General features: G+C 34.6%; 1 protein-coding gene across 3 annotated transcripts; it reads right to left on the bottom strand.

Annotated features, from left to right (window-relative positions):
- Positions 1–10,445: 10,445 nt before the first annotated feature.
- LOC128209503 (dentin sialophosphoprotein-like) lies at positions 10,446–18,579 on the bottom strand. 3 transcript variants are annotated; one of them, XM_052913548.1, is made up of 2 exons: positions 18,439–18,579; positions 10,446–13,327 (listed from the first exon to the last, which is right to left on the bottom strand). In XM_052913548.1, exon 2 carries the CDS (start codon positions 11,598–11,600, stop codon positions 10,446–10,448), a length of 1,155 nt encoding a protein of 384 aa, XP_052769508.1. In that variant the 5' UTR covers positions 11,601–13,327; positions 18,439–18,579. The 3 variants fall into 3 exon arrangements, with proteins under 3 accessions (XP_052769508.1, XP_052769510.1, XP_052769507.1); XM_052913550.1 differs by lacking the exon at positions 18,439–18,579 and adding an exon at positions 15,328–15,426; XM_052913547.1 differs by lacking the exon at positions 18,439–18,579 and adding an exon at positions 16,699–17,028 and having other exon boundaries at positions 11,259–13,327.
- Between the last annotated feature and the right edge of the window lie 1,346 nt (positions 18,580–19,925).

Below are 19,925 nucleotides of genomic sequence, written 5' to 3' on the forward strand. Positions count from 1 at the left end.
GTAAAAGGCCTGGTGTGACTCAGGATTAAGACAGCTGCTGTAAAAGACCTGGTGTGACACAGGATTTAGACAGGTGCTATAAAAGGCCTGGTGTGACTCAGGATGTAGACAGATACTGTAAAAGGCCTGGTGTGACTCAGGATTTAGACAGATGCTGTAAAAGGCCTGGTGTGACACAGGATTTAGACAGATACTGTAAAAGACCTAGTGTGACACAGGATTTAGACAGATGCTGTAAAAGACTTAGTGTGACTCAGGATTTAGATAGATGCTGTAAAAGACCTAGTGTGACACAGATGCTGTAAAAGGCCTAGTGTGACTCAGGATTTTGACAGCTGCTGTTAAAGGCCTGGTGTGACTCAGGATTTATATAACCATAATTATTTTTAAAGGGGCTCGCTCATTCACTAGAGACGTGATACAGTAAATCATCCAATCAAGCTACTACGAATCGCTGAATTGCGTTCAAATCGTGGTCGTCAAAGACAATTTTTGAACAAATATCAATATATTTGCTAAAGAGTTTAAGCTCTTAGTATCTAAGTTCTAAAACTCTAAATGATTTTCCACACTTTATCTCGTGATAGTTGCGCATTTTACGTAATAGTTAGATTGCATGAAGTAAAATCTTAATGATTAAGAACTGCTGGAGTGAGCGCAGCGAAAGAGTCCATGCTTAGCATTTTAAGATTTTGATTCAGGTCATCTTACTGACTTGAATACAACCTCATTGGCTGCCGCACTGTATACACAGGGAGTGTCTATCGGATGAGTGGCAGTGGGTGGACCTTTAAACTCCCGCAAAAGTTGAAATTCTTAAACACTAAGCCTAGTATTAAATGATTGCCTGTTTGCAAATTCATTGCCTGTAAATGTAGGCTGTTTTCTCAAAACCATAAGCGAGTCCATTTCAGTTTGATTTATGAATTGCTACATTGTGTGTTCTGTACATTTACACAACAGTCCATATTAAAATACGCAAAATGTACGTTAGCATTTTTGTAGAATTTTCTCTCATATTAAGTTGAGTAGAAAACACCCAAGCTAAAATGCAATATGTTTGTTTGCAGTTTTATGATATAAAATGATAAAAGTACTTACTGTGTGTATCAAGCAAGCTTTTATTCGTTAACATAAACTATATAAACTTTCTGAGAGTCTTTTGCCTAATCCCCGAGTTTTCCCATGTTCAACTTGAATGTTGTCACTCATTGATCACCTAGGTCGAAATGCACAGCTTTTATATGGTTTGCGTGCGTCTCCAGAAATCACGTGTTTATTTCTGCCAATTAAACTCATATACACAAATGGTATTATGTTAACATGGTTAAGGTAATATAAAACCGTAACATAAAAGTACTCGTTAATTCATATAGTTTTTTTTATTTAGCACGAGAGATTTAAGAAACTCATTGAAGACACGTTTACATCGTCTCTTTATTCGTATATGAAAAACTCAAAATAATGAATTTTAGACGAACCTTAAAACAAGGATCATCCACTCACCCACTCACTGACTGACTCACCAACTGACTGACTGACTGGCTCTCTGACTCACTCACTCACAAAGTACATGTTTTGTTTACTAGTTTCGATGTTGAAAAGAAAGATTGGTGTGAAAGGTCACTATATGCTGCAACAAGATAAAGCACCAATATAAGACTGATGGTTTGGGTTGTATTTTTTACTTACGTATGGACATGTTAACTTTTGTTGACAGATATATTAGAAGTGATGAATATATCGTGACATTAGTAAATATATTTGGCAAACTATAATAACTAAACATGTCAATGTTAATGAATGTATGTTCTTAAAAGATTGAGCCATAAATCAAGAGAATCATAGACCTGGAAATAATCTTACAATGTTACCAAAATAGTCCAATGGAAAATCTTTGTATACATGTGATTAATTAATATCCGAGTCGTATATTTCGCACGTGCGTGCAGTATTAACGCTCGGGAGGGATTTTGCAATTCTATGAAGCCAATAACCCAAACGTCAACATAGCTTAAATTACCTCAACGCTGTTTAGTTTACAGAAAATATTTGCAGTGGCTTTTGAAATATTCAGTAAACAGAAAGATCGAATTTCTGCAACAGACAAAATTGATTTTTGTTTTCTATTTTTAAACTTCCATTGAAAGGACATACAATAAATTGAAAACTTAATTCACAATGCATTGACGAAAAACACCCCGGCATATTGAATACTAGCAAATAGGCGGTCGTTTGCAGGGTTCGTTGAACATCTCGTTCCGTTAGACGATTCACATGATATTAATATGCGCTTTAGAAACTAGATTTTTTTCTTGGTCTGACATTTTTCTTTCCATGAATAGCAAGACTGCAAATAGGCGACTTTTGTCCATGCCACAAACGAAGATCACGCTTTGGAATAATGAAAGCTAAATTCTGAAATTAAAGCTGCACTCTTACAGATTGATTGTTTTGTCTACTTTATTTTGTTATATTTAAATGAGCCAATTTTTGCGTAATTGTCTAAAAACCAGTGACATAAGACTGTTAACAATGGAGCAGATCGCAGTTTTCATATTTGTTTGAAAATTGATTTTTTTTTTGGCTGTTAAGAAAAATTGAATTTTTGGCAGTTTACCAAATAATTGAGATCTGTTCTATTGTGAGTTATCGTATATGACTGATTTGAAGCCACTGATGCCAAAATGAGCTGATTCTGAGACAAAAGAAGGTAAAAAAATGTTTGTGAGAGTGAAACTTTAACACCTATACGTCAATATTACAAAAACCATTGATTTCAACTCATTTCAACGGGTATCCTAAGGTAACGAGATTTTTTTTTTCCGCTAACATTTCAATCAAAAGTAAAGGTCTCTTGGAGGAATAACATAAGCTGGTCTCTTTCGATACTTACAGCGATGAAACCTTTATAATATGTTTTATAAAATCTTACACACTATATATTTCCATATAGAACAGACTAATACATTTTTGCATTTATCAAAAAACAAACGTTATATTAAATAATCGTTTTGCCAAACAATGTATTTAAAATAGAAATCATTCGAAAATAAATAACCCAAACAAAGCACAAACAGATCGAGTTGCAGTATTTCAGAAACAACTTAATATTTATGCAAAAAAACTACAGAAACAAGCTCAGTATCAAAAAGTTTAAACATAAACCGGTTTAAAGGCACTGGGTAAACGCCAAAGACATATAACATAAAATTACAAACAAAGAACATGTAAGAACAGCACAAAACTCCACAAGCAGCACAGTGCATACATACTATATATAAACAAGAGATGTTTGTCAAACATTATGCCCCCTGAGCGCCAAGTTGCCAGAAATATTTGGACAATTGAATGAAATATGCATGGACTGAAATGACAGCTGATTTGTCATTGGATGCATATGAGGCAGGTCATCTACTGGTCATACCTAATCTTCATGTCAAGTTTGATGACCATAGGTCCGGGAATTGTTGAGTTATCACTCGGACAAGCTTTGGTCTTCCAACAGACCGACCGACATGTGCAAAGCAATTATATAACCCCTCTGCTTCGAAGGGGGGCATAATTAAACTAGATGTTCACTGAAAACTGATACTTCAACTCATGCATTTAGTGACATATAAATTTCTACTGTCTACTATATAAGAAAATAAAATATGGACAATCAGAAAACCTTTTTTCAGCTTACAGTCACACTGACCTTGACCTTTGACCCACTGACCTCAAAATCAATAGGGTTCATCTGCTGGTCATGACCAATAAGCCTACCTAGTATGAGGTCCCTGGGTCAAAGCGTTCTCAAGTTATTGATCGGAAACCGTTTTTCATGTTAAGGTCACACTGACCTTGACCTTTGACCTCAAAATCAATAGGGTTCATCTGCTGGTCATGACCAATACACCTACCAAGTATGAGGTTCCTGGGTCAAAGCGTTCTCAAGTTATTGATCGGAAACCGTTTTTCATGTAAAGGTCACACTGACCTTGACCTTTGACCCACTGACCTCAAAATCAATAGGGTTCATCTGCTGGCCATGACCAATAAGCCTACCTAGTATGAGGTCCCTGGGTCAAAGCGTTCTCAAGTTATTGATCGGAAACCGTTTTTCATGTTAAGGTCACACTGACCTTGACCTTTGACCCACTGACCTCAAAATCAATAGGGTTCATCTGCTGGTCATGACCAATACACCTACCAAGTATGAGGTTCCTGGGTCAAAGCGTTCTCAAGTTATTGATCGGAAACCGTTTTTCATGTAAAGGTCACACTGACCTTGACCTTTGACCCACTGACCTCAAAATCAATAGGGTTCATCTGCTGGTGATGACCAATACACATACCAAGTATGAGGTCCCTCGGTCAAAGCGTTCTCAAGTTATTGATCGGAAACCATTTGGTATTCCGACCGACCGACCGACAGACAGACAGACCGACCGACCGACCGACCGACCGACCGACATGTGCAAAACAATATACCCCACTTTTTTCAAAAGGGGGCATAAAAACTAGGTATGTTTATCAATGATTGTTAGGTACCGCCTTGGAACGGTCAGTAAAATGTAAATTTACTGGGGGTTTAAACCAGTTTAAGTGCACAAACCTCACTCTTATCCAAACAATCATGAATTAAGATAAAACGCAAAAGGTAAATCTTATCAAAGTATGCATTAACTTGAGGAAACTTAACAATAAAACAAATAATAATAAACTTATAGGTAAACCCCAAGTATGATTTGAGATCCCAACTCTATCTGCAGACGGACGAATACAATTCAGAGCACCTAATGCAAAAACTTTTCAAAGATACGATGCAGTTATTGATTGAAACTATAAACATCAAACACAGTCTGTCTTATAAAATAAAAGGTTTTAAACTGTGTGATCATAGAGTTTCATAATAAAAAGCATTATTGTACAAAAACTGGGAACAAGTAAAGAAAACATTATTAAAAATAAAAGCGACATGAATTAGCTAATATCTCTTTCGAAATGATTTGAAAATGTAAAATATATGAAGAAAATGAAGTCACATGCCAAAACACTCCCGAGTCAGCTAAAATGTTTCGACCAAAGAAGGTTTTAAAGATAACATGAAATAGCAAATCTTCATAAAATCAAAGGACTGAAAGCTTAGTTATGTAAGGATACTATAATCAATCCTATATTTTGTTTCAGAAATTCATCTTCAAAAACTAGAAGGCAAGTTCATCCTTCGTCCACCCTTTCCAATTTTTGGTAAAACATGTATAGGACCTACTCAAAGTCAGGGAAAACATGTATTTTAAGATGTCTGCTTCATAAGCCAAGAACAGTATTGAACTTCTTACATCCAAGGTTAAGGTACCATTACTTTGATGTAGTGAGATCAATCATACATGTTCAGGACTGTTATTGTTATTCTCCTTACATTAAGCTTTTTCGATCCACTTTCCAACATGCTTTCTGCACCTCTGACAATTTATACGTTACGTACCCTAGTTACGAATTGTCCATAAAATGTAATTGTTCAGTCTTATTTTAGAACTAATCGGATTATTTTTCCGAAGTAAGATTTGTTTGCATCGACACTTTGGTAATGCAAGCCAACGATTAAAGCTTGTCCCTGCTTTTGTCTACTAAGCCTTTACCTTGTCATCATTAACACTTTTGTCTACCAGTCTTGTCCCTGGTCATCAATAATGTTTTTGCTAACCAGGCTTGTCCTTGGTCAATATTAATGTTTTTGTTAACCAGTCTTGTCCTTGGTCATCAAAAATTCTTCTGTTTACCGGGCTTGTCACTGGTCGTCAATAATGCTTTTGTTAACCAGGCTTCTCCATGGTCAATATTAATGCTTTTGTTCACCAGGCTTGTCCCTGGTCATATAAATGCTTTTGTCTACCAGGCTTGTCCCGGTCATCAAAAATTCTTTTGTTTACCAGGCTTCACCATGGTCAATATTAATGCTTTTGTTTACCATGCTTGTCCCTGGTCATATAAATGTTTTTGTTTTCCAGGTTTGTCGCTGGTTGTCATTAATGTTTTTTTTTCTACCAGGCTTGTCCTTGGTCATCTGTTATGCTTTACTCTTCTAGGCTTGTCCTCGGTCATCTGTTATGCTTATGTCTACCAGGCTTGTCCTTGGTCATCTGTTATGCTTATGTCTACCAGGCTTGTCCTTGGTCATCTGTTATGCTTTACACTTCTAGCCTTGTCCTTGGTCATCTGTTATGCTTATGTCTACCAGCTTGTCCTTGGTCATCTGTTATGCTTTACACTTCTAGCCTTGTCCTTGGTCATCTGTTATGCTTTACTCTTCTAGGCTTGTCCTCGGTCATCTGTTATGCTTATGTCTACCAGGCTTGTCCTTGGTCATCTGTTATGCTTATGTCTACCAGGCTTGCTTATGTCTACCAGGCTTGTCCTTGGTCATCTGTTATGCTTATGTCTACCAGGCTTGTCCTTGGTCATCTGTTATGCTTATGTCTACCAGGCTTGTCCTCGGTCATCTGTTATGCTTATGTCTACCAGGCTTGTCCTTAGTCATCTGTTATGCTTATGTCTACCAGGCTTGTCCTTGGGCATCTGTTATGCTTATGTCTACCAGGCTTGTCCTTGGTCATCTGTTATGCTTATGTCTACCAGGCTTGCTTATGTCTACCAGGCTTGTCCTTGGTCATCTGTTATGCTTATGTCTACCAGGGTTGCTTATGTCCACCAGGCTTGTCCTTGGTCATCTGTTATGCTTATGTCTACCAGGCTTGCTTATGTCTACCAGGCTTGTCCTTGATCATCTGTTATGCTTATGTCTACCAGGCTTGCTTATGTCTACCAGGCTTGTCACTGGTCATTGTTGATGTTTTTGTCTATTAAGCCTGTCCCTTGTCAACATCATGCTTTTGTCTTCTGTACTAGTCCCGGTAGTTTCTTATAATATTAATGAACCAATGGATTTGTATCATGTTAACGCATACACTCGGTATTTATAACGATAACATGTATGCGCAATATCATTTTTGGAACTATTGTTTTATGAAGTACAATGTTTAGACATTACAAACAAGTTATATATCAGAAATTTATGGTTCGCAAGCAATTGTTATTTGGTTCAAGGACAAATCTTAGGTTTCGTTTATGACTCTGAAAACCCAGTAACTGTAATTCTAAACGAAAACGTTATGTCTATAAAAAAAGTTAATTCATAGAAATTAATACTCTTTGTTAAATTTTAAATAAGTTTCCGTCCATTGGCGGAGCATACATATTTTGAAATCTTCTTTAGTTTCAAAACTTGTGTTGCAAGGCCGTTGTCATCATAAAATAATCCCTATCATTGTGTGTCTATCATATTTTAGGATCAAGATGTTTTAACATATCGCTATTCAATATTCAATTAAAAAATAAAGAAAAATATGTATGTTTTATCACGCAATTACACTAACAGATTTATAAACTTGTGTGTAGCTTGATTGGGCTTCTTAATAACAAATTAAAGTAAATTTGAATACTGAGCTCAATGCCAAATCTCCAAGCTAGAATGTCCAGAACGTTTTTAGATGAGTTTAATGGCTCGATTTTGTAAGTTAAATATGTTTCATTTGCAATTCTAAAAAGGGGCCGGACGATTGTAAATGCGTTTAATTCTACAAATATTTGTACTTGATCCGAAAAAAGTGTACCATATCTACAAATAGGGGAGTGATGTAAAAGGAATATGAATTAAACACATGTGCCAATAAATTGTATAATCCCTTCCCTGTGTGAAAAAGGTAAAGCACGGGAACATGGTAACCGAATGGCCGGACGGAAGCGCGGATCGAATGACGGAAGGAAAATGAAATTTTAATATGCCTACCTTCGTGGGCATAAACAAAAAGATGATATCACCACACTTTATTTTAGTAGGTAACATGTTATGAAATAATTTCAAAGTTAACTATTAAGCATCATATTCCAATATTGCCCTCTGAAAACATATACAAATCTGAAATAAATTATGATCAATTCACTAATTCCACTATTATTTAAATATCATAAATGATATAAAATAAATTCATCCATATAGATATATGAAACAATACTTAAAGGTAATGAATTATTTAACATGTTAAATACAAGCATCATTTCATCAAATTTCTATCAGTTACCGACAGGTAACCCGCTTTTTAAACAGCGACTGATATGTAGCATACTGAACATTATATTTAAATAATAAATATATTTAGTCGGACTTTACTGGAATGTTTTATTCAAAGGTAAGAGTTATACTTCAATGTGAAAGTTGTCAATTTATGGACAGTTCTGCTCTTTGATGTAATTATTGAACATAATATGTGCGTCATGTTTAAGACTCCACAAAAACGAATCTGTATAACAGGTATTAATTTCGGTTATTTAAAGTGCGTTCGTACTTGTTTGTTCATTATGTTGCAGCCATTACATTTACACATGAATACCGGTTAACCGGACCTCCTATGCTTATATGGCATTACATCGTGAACCTTATTCAATCTATACGTGTATTTAATTTGTCAGTTATCCTGTATTATGATTATAATTAACAAAAAAATCTGAATTATAGTATCATTACTTTTGAACGAAAAGTTACCGAAGACGTATGTAGTAATCGACGATAAGAGAAATAGTATTTTGTGGATTCTTTCATAAGAACATGAAACAAATGCAAACTTCTAGATTATAAAAGTTAATGTTTCAATAGATAGCAATGTGGTCATATTGTAGTTCAATTATCAAAACTATGTGATTCGTTTATACCAAATATCTACCTTGATATTATTAATTGAAAGCTTGATTTATTGTAATATCTGTAGTTTGACTAGTCCTTTGTATAGATAAAACCTGGCGTTCATATTGTATAACACTTGACATTTGAATGTGAACTACTTAAAAAGCTTTGTGTTACAGGCGAACAATATTGAATCATTGACGTTTTTGCAATATGATTTTTATCATTAGATTGTTTTTAGAACTCAAAAAAATCTAATGATAAAAATCATATTGCAAAAACATTCAGAAAATTGTTGAGTCTAAAATCAAAACACAAATCGTTATCGAACGAAGTTACTGTTGCCTATATTAAAAATGCGTGTCCCAATAAAGGAAACACGCATACATTATATAAAGACCAAAATAAAATCCATCGTTGTGGAACGAGCATTACTGGAAGGCGCACATACTGTAAAGAAAATCTTTCTACAGAACCTGGACCATTATTATGTGCAGACCATCCCTCGTTCTCATCTGTTGGTGCATGTCTCTAATCAATTTTGACATTTAAAGCTGCACTCACACAGCTTGAACGTTTTTGACAACTTTTTTTAACATTTTGTCTGGGAACGAGCCAATTTATGCGAAAATGCATTATTATTTTGATTAATCAAGCTCACAGGTCACTGAGTATTCCAGCAATTAAAGTTTAATGTAATAGAAACCAACATTTCCGTAAAATGTTTTGTTAAATTACTTTAAGTAAACACAAAATGTAATTAAAAATATAACAGAATTACCAATTTAACACAAAGTATTTATATCGCTTTATAAATTGTATACGAAAAATAATCCATAAAAAAAGAAATTTGCATCAGTTGTGTCACATAAAAAGCAGAATATACGTGTATTCAGAAATACACAGATCTAAATTTGCATGAGTGAGCATATAAGTTTATAGTTGTTTTCGTCTGTCAGTAACAATACGTACGTTCTACAAGTACATTGCCAGAAAATTACCATGCACATCATCACGCAAACAGAATCGTTGAGCATTTCTTTCTTCATAGAGTTCCCTGCGGACGGTATTATATTTTCTTATTTAAAGTCAACAAAAATCGCTATTTTGATGTATTTTAGGTGGTACGATCTCGCTAAAATGCTCTACGAATTCTGCGAAATGGTTGTCGGACTTTTTACGCTCAAGATCTGTAAAGAACAGTCCTAAATGATTCCACGCAATTCATCTACACAAACTCGACATTTGTTATACGTATTTAATTTAAAATGTATAGCAAATGACCCTTATTGAAATGCAAAACATTTGTTTTTCCTTTTATTGGTACTACGAGACAAAATATTGAACATAATTTTGTATTTCTGTGACATTTTCCTAGACTTTAACTTTTTCAAAGCCTTACAACATATTTCATGCGGTACTAAAAATAATAGTTTAACATTATTAAGCGACATCATTAAATGTATGTGTTTATTCAAATCTTGTAATGGCTGCGAGATCAATCAATCAATCATATAAAGTTATAAACTTATGAAAAACATATAACCCTAATTAAAAAGACAACTTATCAATTACGAAGCACTTTCAAATTAGCGTTTTTATTAAATTGTTCAAGAAAATCATCCCCAGTTTAGACATTCATATCGAAAGTCAGTATTCTTTGAGTCGACTGTGGAATGTCTGTAAAAGTTAAGACGCTGGTGCACATAAAGACCAAACTTTATTTCCCGTGTTTGGATCGCTTGATTTTTATTTTCTTGTCAACTGCCTTATGGCCCCGGGCAGCACCGTCTTTAGACTTTTCGGGCTCGGATGATTTGACAGCAGATTTCCACAACGTAAACAAAGCATGCAGCGGGGAATCCAAATCGAATATTTCTGAACAATCAGTGGTTGTAGATGTCTCAAGACTCTTGCAAAGGTTGTCTGAACAATCAGTGGTTGTAGATGTCTCAAGACTCTTGCAAAGGTTGTCTGAACAATCAGTGATTTTATATGCATCAGGACTCTTGCAAAGGTTGTCTGAACAATCAGTGGTTGTAGATGTCTCAAGACTCTTGCAAAGGTTGTCTGAACAATCAGTGATTTTATATGCATCAGGACTCTTGCAAAGGTTGTCTGAACAATCAGTGGTTGTAGATGTCTCAAGACTCTTGCAAAGGTTGTCTGAACAATCAGTGGTTGTAGATGTCTCAAGACTCTTGCAAAGGTTGTCTGAACAATCAGTGATTTTATATGCATCAGGACTCTTGCAAAGGTTGTCTGAACAATCAGTGGTTGTAGATGTCTCAAGACTCTTGCAAAGGTTGTCTGAACAATCAGTGGTTGTAGATGTCTCAAGACTCTTGCAAAGGTTGTCTGAACAATCAGTGGTTGTAGATGTCTCAAGACTATTGCAAAGGTTGTCTGAACAATCAGTGGTTGTAGATGTCTCAAGACTCTTGCAAAGGTTGTCTGAACAATCAGTGGTTGTAGATGTCTCAAGACTCTTGCAAAGGTTGTCTGAACAATCAGTGGTTGTAGATGTCTCAAGACTCTTGCAAAGGTTGTCTGAACAATCAGTGGTTGTAGATGTCTCAAGACTCTTGCAAAGGTTGTCTGAACAATCAGTGATTTTATATGCATCAAGACTCTTGCAAAGGTTGTCTGAACAATCAGTGTTTTTAGATGTGTCAAGGCTCCTGCAAACGTTGTACATGAACGTACAATTGAAGAGAACGCTAGGGCTGGGGAGGTCAACTGGTGACATCAGGGCCTGATTTAGGTACAGTGCGCTCAGGAAGCAGGTCTGTAACTGTGAGAAGCCGTGAATTATCTTGGTTTCTTTGCTTCCCCATGATGCTTGATCAGTACGTGCGTTTCGGTGAGTAGACATTTTACTAGCAAACTCAATTACCCGATCGTAACCTTGTGTTTTAATTGCGTTTTCGATACTTGGAACCAAGCATGGTAGATTGACTGTTTCACTTGCATCGGGATTCCTTTTTATAACTTCAACAATAACCTCAGCGTGCAATAAAATATGCTAGAGATGAATTCGGTTAATTCAGAATTCAGTCTTAAAGTGCCAAACATGATGTTTTGCCTCTCCTCTACGGTTGTTTCTGGGACATTTTGCAACGATGGAACTTTCAAAGTTGAGATCCGTAAGAAACCTCCGTCGTAGGCTTAATGTAGACCTTCATCCTATCACCTTTCTGTCTGTCGCTTTCTTCGATGCAACTTTTCCTTGTGCCTTGTAAGTCGACTAGATCGTCTGTCTTGACTTTAGAGTCTTTAGATTTTGGCCTGCTGAATGACGTTGTCAAGCCATACAGGGCACTTCTAATATATCTGGAGCAAACATACGTTGAAGGTTCAGCCAAGTGTTCAATCTGGCAATCAAAACTCACTCTGTGGTTCACAACCACATTCTGCATGAATGATCCCGCCATTTTGCAGGTTCTTAACATCTCCGGATAAGGCACTGGCAATGGATTTTTAGTGACGTAGTCACTTATCGTTCCAAGATCAAGTTTTGATATGCAACTTGTGTCCGCATTGAAGAACTTTTCCCACATCCATGGTAGCGAAATCTGCGATGTTTGTTTAACTATCTATGGAGTATCGAATGGCGGCTCGCAGTTCCGATTTCTGACCGGAAGATAGGTGTACTAAATGTTGCAATACGTATTTAATAGCGCTTTCATCCAATTCTACGCCCATTGACCAATGGACTATTGACGTCATTCGAGCCTTTGCCCTCAGGTTTAGAGGTTCATCCTTATACTGCTTGGATATCGCTCTGTAGAAAGCCTTCAAATGGGTTTTATCTACATAACCATTACCACTAAATGTAGCGAAAATTGGTAGAAACCCCCAAGGCCCACATACTCTCTCAATTAAACGACTGTAGTGGTAATGCTTAACAGCGATGTATGTATATTCCTGGTCGGTTGGTAAAGCCTCTGGTTCAAGCAAGCTAGATTGTACCGTCTTGGAATGTAGCCGCAATGTCATGTCGATAAAACATGTCCTACCATATTCGAGAGGTATAACTCCATCTTCCAATTTGAAAATAAAGAAATCGCAATCATTACTTAGAACTGGGCATTTCCACTTATTGGCCAACACTGCTATTTCTCTGTCTGCCTCATATGGACACGTGACCTGTGGTATCTGAAGCTCACGCAGGACATGTTGGAAAGTTTCGTGACATAGAAACGGAAGAACATGTTCCTCTGTTGCTTCAGGGCCGTTCTCACATATCAGACCAGCGGGCTCTCTACTAGACGCCTTACGTTGAACTTGAACCGCAGTGTTCCAATTTCGTTTATCTGGATCATACCCACCGTCCAGGACAACATACGGCTCCACCTTACACGCCCGGAGATTGGTGAAGAAGGTTTTACACTTGTTCGCATAGTTGTCATAGTCGCCACCATACTCGCCTGGCACATGATAAAAGTCGTATAAGAAGGGGAACAGATTCGAGCCATCAATGATGAGTAGAGTGTCATGAAGTTCAAAATCACGAAGAAGGACTTCCTTGTTGTCGTGTACCAGTGTTAACAAACCTCGCACGCCCATCGTTTGCGAGGTTTGGATATTGATTCGGCAACTCTGAAATAGGATTACGTGTCTTAAGACATTTTAAATACAAATTGCATCTTACGAACAATGCTTTCTACTAACCTACCTACTTTGGTCAGTGTTTATCAAAATACAGCAAAACAACTGTCTGACTGCGCAGCAATTTTGGTTAGACATCAGACGATCGTTTATCTTTAACGTGTTGTCAATCTTTAGAATGGCGATTTCGATTATTTAAAATGTCTTTAAAGGAAATAGATGTCTCACGTATGTCAATTTATTGGCTTAATCATGTGAATATATATATATATCAGTATTTTTCTTTCTTCAAATCAATTATATACATAATCATTAATCTGAATTTTATTCATCTATAATTTTATGCATTCTTAAATGTGCATTACAAAAATCACAATATTTATATTTAATTTTGCTCAATTTTGATGGAAGTTGAACGCTTCCTATGTGAAAATCAGTCACACTTTTATAATGCATATTAATACACCCCAAAGGGGCTAGCAAAAGAAGTAATGTCCGTTAAAGGCCGGACATATTTCTTTTGTTTGATTTTTCTTAGATTTGATAGTATAAATATTAACACCTCAACTTTCATTCCTTAAATGAACTGCCTTTCGGCAATTACGATTATCATCCGGTGAACGCATCATCTTCGGATATGCTCTGATCGCGTATATATGTACATGTAATTTGAGAACTGTTTATCTTGTTATTATTTTAATTGTGTCCGAAGGACTGGAAAAAATATATGTTTAAAAGCGTTCATTTATGAGTTTTTAAAATATTGTTCTTATTAGCGTTTCAATATAACGTGAAAAATCAAGTTGTTAAATTTCACCCGCGTTATTATGATGACTAGCTGTTTCTGGTTACAGTCAGGTCGGTCTTTTTACAGATCTGGTAAGAAAGAATTACTGAAATGTTTTTATTAATTAATGAATTAAGTATTGTTTTAACAATTCTAGAAATAAATAATGAATTATTGGTATACATATAAGTACGGCCACCGCACGATTTTACTAGCCCAAATGCATTCAAACCCTGATAATAACATGTATCCCGCAATTTATTCCTTAATTATACATTCTTCAAAATTAATATTTTTTAGTTATATTCGCTATTTTAATATTGTTATATCTGATGATATTTCCATTTCATATTTCAATATGTTCGTAATTGTGCGGTTATTGTATTTCATGTTGGGTGTCGTAAGGTCAGTGAACTTGGAAAGTGCCCTTTTACATAAAGAAAACAATAAAGATGTCAAATAAGGTAGAGGTTGGAAGTGGTGTTTTGCCGGCTGACCCTCGAGGAAAAGAAATCATATGTAATCATCGAAAATGTTGCCGTATTAACGATTTATTTGTCAATGATGTCCCCTTTGTCTAACATCGCTCACTATCTTTACACAAGATGTTTTGTTTTACATGTATATGCTGTCTTGTTAACCAATATATAACCCTATATTTTGGAGGGCAAATTATAATATGTCTATGCCATCCAAGGCTGCCAGGGCTATTCTATGTAAAGAAGCGTCCTCTTTAACGTCAAAAAGGGTGTTATTTTTGGCACGCCAACAAGAGCCTGTTTGGATTCATACCCCATAGTTTATAAGGCACTGCTGCGTTCTTTTCCATTAAACCGCGTCATTTTTTATCAAACGGAATGAAATACATTTATATTTTTGTAGCCAAAACTCGATGATTTTTTTTCTGGTTGAAAGTTTTTAAACAGTTATTTTAAGATCAAAACCATGATAGCCGATTTAAAGTGACACTCTTATTCAAAATCAATACAAACACATGAAAACAAACATAAATTTTGAGCGATGCACCGTCAACAACTTATTAAATAATGCATTCATGTAAAATATTAATTTCTATTAACAATATTATATCCTTATATTTAATAGCTAAAAACGCAAAAATATTAAATGATTGGTGAATGCTAAAAGATTTACTGCTATCTACTATGGTCTCATAAAGTAGCAATACCGTGTTTACTGCACATACTTTAAAATCTAAACTCAGTATCCTTCATAATAACCATTGTCTTCGACATTTATTAATCCTTTTTGGTAAATTGAAACAATTGTATTAAATGTGTTAAATCTTATTTAGGAGTAAAATTTTAATCTTTAAAGCTTTATTCCGTTTTACATCCTTATATGTGTCATTTGTTTATTACTTTAAGTGCATGAATAGCTTCAGTATTTAAAAAAAATGTGCATGAGAAAGTTAAAGCTGCACTCTCACAGATTGAACGTTTTGACCACTATTTTATTTTTTGTTTTGGAACGAGCCAATTATTGCGAAAATTCATGAAAACCAGTCATATAAGACTTCTGACAAAAAATTAGATCGCAGATTTTTATATTTAAGTTAAAAAATGATGTTTTATGCATTTTTCTTAAACCGTTAGTAACGGTTTAAGCCATAAAACATTAATTTTCGAACGTAAATATGAAAATCTACGATCTGATTTTATGTCAGCAATCTTATATCATTGGTTTGCAGATATCTACGCAAATTGCCCTCTCGAAGACAAAAAATAAAAAAAAGTTGTAAACATGGTATATCTGTGAGAGTGCAGCCTTAAGATGACTTTTCTTGGCCCAAAAAGCTGCAGTCACACAATGCGCTTTAATTAGAATGTATGCTTCTCCGGCGCTACTTCATGATGCATTCACATTGTATATTAATGCATACTTTTACTCAAATTACACAGATCGTTTTCGCACCAAATACCATTCGTTATCATTTTACTATCTTTTTACCCGTAGTGTCCATTGTATTCAGTCCAGTTTTAATATCAAGATAATACAGGTCATCAAACATTAACCAGATAATAATTGACACAACGTCGATTACGATAAGGCTACGCCTACAGTGTCAAGTGACCCCTCAGTAGGGGCTCATCGACATGAACACAGAAGCAGACGATAATTATACAGAATTTAAACTTGACAATCAGATAAAAAATGTATGGAACATGGTAAAACATAGCAATAAAAGCTTGTTTAACATTTAATTAGTTAATTATTATAATAAGCTAAATTCAATGCTTGATTCAGGTAGAAATAATTTAATGTCTAAACTTCAAAATAATTATTTTCTAAATAACATCGGAAATTTGTTTCAGTAGAAAGGCAGTCTCTATTGTTAGTCTAAAATATTAGACGTGTTATACGGGATTCTTCCAATCCCTAACGTCTAAACGGGAATGTGAAAAAACGGGGGTGTTTTAAAAATATTGAAATTGTTTTAAGTGAAGTATTTTATGGTTGAAATTGATCATAAAGAGTTATATTCATATTTTACCATGTAAGTGAAATGCTATTTTGCACTAAACAAGCATTTAATGCATTAAAACAAGTTGTTTACCTTTCCAATAAAACGAAAGTTGACTGACACAGAAAACAAATATGCGAAGGGGAACAACTCGATACAATCATAATAACTCGGCCTCCTCCGACAAAGCTTCGAGATAGACCTCGTTATACAATCGTAACAACTCGGCCATGGCCGAAATGTTCCGAGCGATTTAAAACTGTGCCCTGAAGCCTTGCAGGTGCCCTTCATGTATATATCGTTATGTTTTGACAGAATGAAATGAAGAAAAGTCGTCAAACTCATAATTATAAGTTGGATATTTATTTTTTGTGTACGGAACTAATATAAAATAACATTATCTGGTAATATTTCTTGTTTTGATGATATTTTATAGACGCTATATGCTTTAACCCGGAATCCTGATCGGAACAACTACCCACTTTTAATACAAAACAATTTGTAGGTGAAGGATTTGCCATATCAAAAATCTAAAAAAATCCGTCAACGTACAATTATTTGGACTATCTCTATTGTAAACCTCAAATTTATGGAAAAAAAACATGGATTAATTTACTTTACGAAAGTCAAATTATTGTTGACGTTTGTTTAGATCAAATTGAATCTGCTGTTTTTCTTCCTTTCTCCATTAAAAATCACCTTTTATACAAGTTAAGTGAATTATTATTATTGATATAACTACCGTAATATTTCTCTCAATGAATTAATATCCGTATTAAATGAAATGCGAAACTGTTCCTGCAAGGAACATACATGTAGGAGTTAGAAGTGATCATAGTCATTATAAATGCATAGGTTTATACATTGATTTGCGTCATTTACGATTGAAGATGATTTTGTTTTATCTATACGTATCTACGATTTATGACCTTTAGATATATGATATTTGATCTTTTAATAAAAAAATGTTACTCAAATTAACTGAATTGTCTTTATCACTAACAGTTTGTCCAAACAAACGAAAAAGCAAATGTGTATGCTTTGGATTTAAAACTTTACGCACAAGAAGGAGAACAAAATCAAAATCAAAATATATCGCAAGATGTCGTCAATATTACGCACTAATACTCATAATCTTGTTTTAAGACTAAGGCCACTCCTTTTTTTATTTTTTGGTTTACAAGAATTTTTTGAAAAAATGTCCACCGGGTGGTCGAAAAAAAAAGAAGGAAAAAAGTCACAAAACATACTCTTAAAGGGTGAAAATCATAGAACAACATAAAACCATTGTAAATTTATATCATTTACTTGGCATTTTAATTTTTTAAACTGTTATTAATGCATGTTTTAATACACTCAAAGTTTTAAAGTTCTAATTAAACACACAGTTTAAATCTTACATACTGTGCATATAAAACATCAATGAAATTGACTATAAAACATGTTTACATGTATAAACTAAACTTTTTATCAAAGATACATTGAATATCACTCAGCAAGACATTTGTTTAGCTTTAATGGTATGCTAAAGCAAAAGTGAATGAAGAACACTTTAAAACTGACCAATATTAAATTGAAAAACAAAAAGAGAAGGCGAATTTTACTCATTAAAATACACAAAAAATGCACTGTATTAAAACAATACATTACATTTTCTAAACATTGTTTCAGTTAGTCCAATATTGGAAAATGTCAATAAAGTGAAATAATTACCAATTTTTTAAATAAGGAAGTTGTTTTTTATGAAGACATTTGAGCTTTAATATTGTGAAAACAGTTCCTGAAAAACTAAAATCCAAACTAGACCTAGATTTGAGTTTTAATAACCCTTACCATGCGGGGTCCTAGTTGTGTGTAACCCGATCCATGCTAAGATCGGATATTCTCGGACCAGGATATTTACCATGGAATGTTCACCAAATCCATTTCAAATTCATATCTTGCAGCAAATTACCACATCAGTACATAAAAATCACATTGCAAAGTAATAAATCTAGCATGTGACTTAACTTTATGTACCAATGACAGAGAAATCCATAATAATGTATCGGATATTTTCATCTTCTCCAAACTCCGCTTTTTTGTGTTCACTGGGCATCTATACTTCATGCTTGTTTATTTTTCATTTTAAAGAGTACTCCTTGGTTACAACAACAAATCTCATTTATAGTGAAATGTCAAGTTCATTACAAATTGAAATGGACTTATTCAAAATAGTTTTCCGTGCTGTTTTATTTAAATGTTTTGCACACCACTCCCGGCATTAGTAAATGTCATTGACACATGTGTTCAACTCTTTCATTGTTTTTACTCTACTATTAATCCAAACATGAATAAACATGAATAGACATGTAATCTAGAATAAACACAAGCTTTACATTGACTCAATGACAAGTATTTCCAAACCATTCTGTGATTTTAAATCCGACCGAACTTGTGAAACTAAGTCACCGGTGTCAACTTAGAAATTTTACTTTCGATTTCACCACTCACACTTAGTGCACTGTTATTTGATATTTAACCATAAAATGTTATAACATGTTTTTCTCACACATAATTTACAGATATTTGTGTCTACTAATTTGATGGCAGCCGCTGACACTTTTATTTTTTATATTTAACAATATTTTCATGACCTAAATTGGCGGGGGAAAACAACAATCACGTGACAGTTATTGTTTGTGTCGGCTGTAAAATTTGCCATTGAATGTTTATTTCTATTTTTATTTTAACAGCTCCTGCGTATTTTAATTAATTATTTCATACAAAGAATGACTGCTATCGTCAATTCCGCCATTGCCAACGGCGCTGCCATAACAGTTGACTGGCTCACATGCTATTACTATAAATTGGCGAATACGGCTACGGAACAACAAACCAGTCGAGATATACTGCATTCGTACTCTTATCTGTTCGTTTTTCTTTCGTTTCGCACCAAAATAAATACGGTCGGGAAAATAATTTTGAAAAAAAAAGTGAAATTCATTTTATTTTTGTACTTTTCGGAAAATTAGACCCGCCGGTTTTGTAAACCAATTTATATAAAAAGTAGTGGCCTAACGAAAAAGATACGAATATTATGTACGGTCACATTAAGAATTTGGAGGGTTGAAATAGTCTACCGAAAAGTCACTATGTTATCAAACAAATTCCAAAAGAAATGCATAATTTAAATAATTTGAGCAGCAATAGGGGAAAATGTCTGTATTATGGATTTCCTTGTCTTTACTATCTCTCAGATAACATATTTTGTGTTTAATATATAGAAAACAGAGTAATTACACTAATGTTGATAAGTGCAGATTGTCGGAGGTCATGAC

The sequence above is a fragment of the Mya arenaria genome, chromosome 11, assembly GCF_026914265.1.
Source record: "Mya arenaria isolate MELC-2E11 chromosome 11, ASM2691426v1".
Lineage (NCBI taxonomy): Eukaryota > Metazoa > Mollusca > Bivalvia > Myida > Myidae > Mya > Mya arenaria.

Coding starts and splice junctions, on each gene's coding strand:
- LOC128209503 (XM_052913547.1), bottom strand. CDS start 16,950: ATGAGTTTGACGACTTTTCTTCATTTCATTCTGTCAAAACATAACGAT. Junction 13,328..16,698: donor ACTTTCGTTTTATTGGAAAG/GTAAACAACTTG, acceptor ATCCTATTTCAG/AGTTGCCGAATCAATATCCA.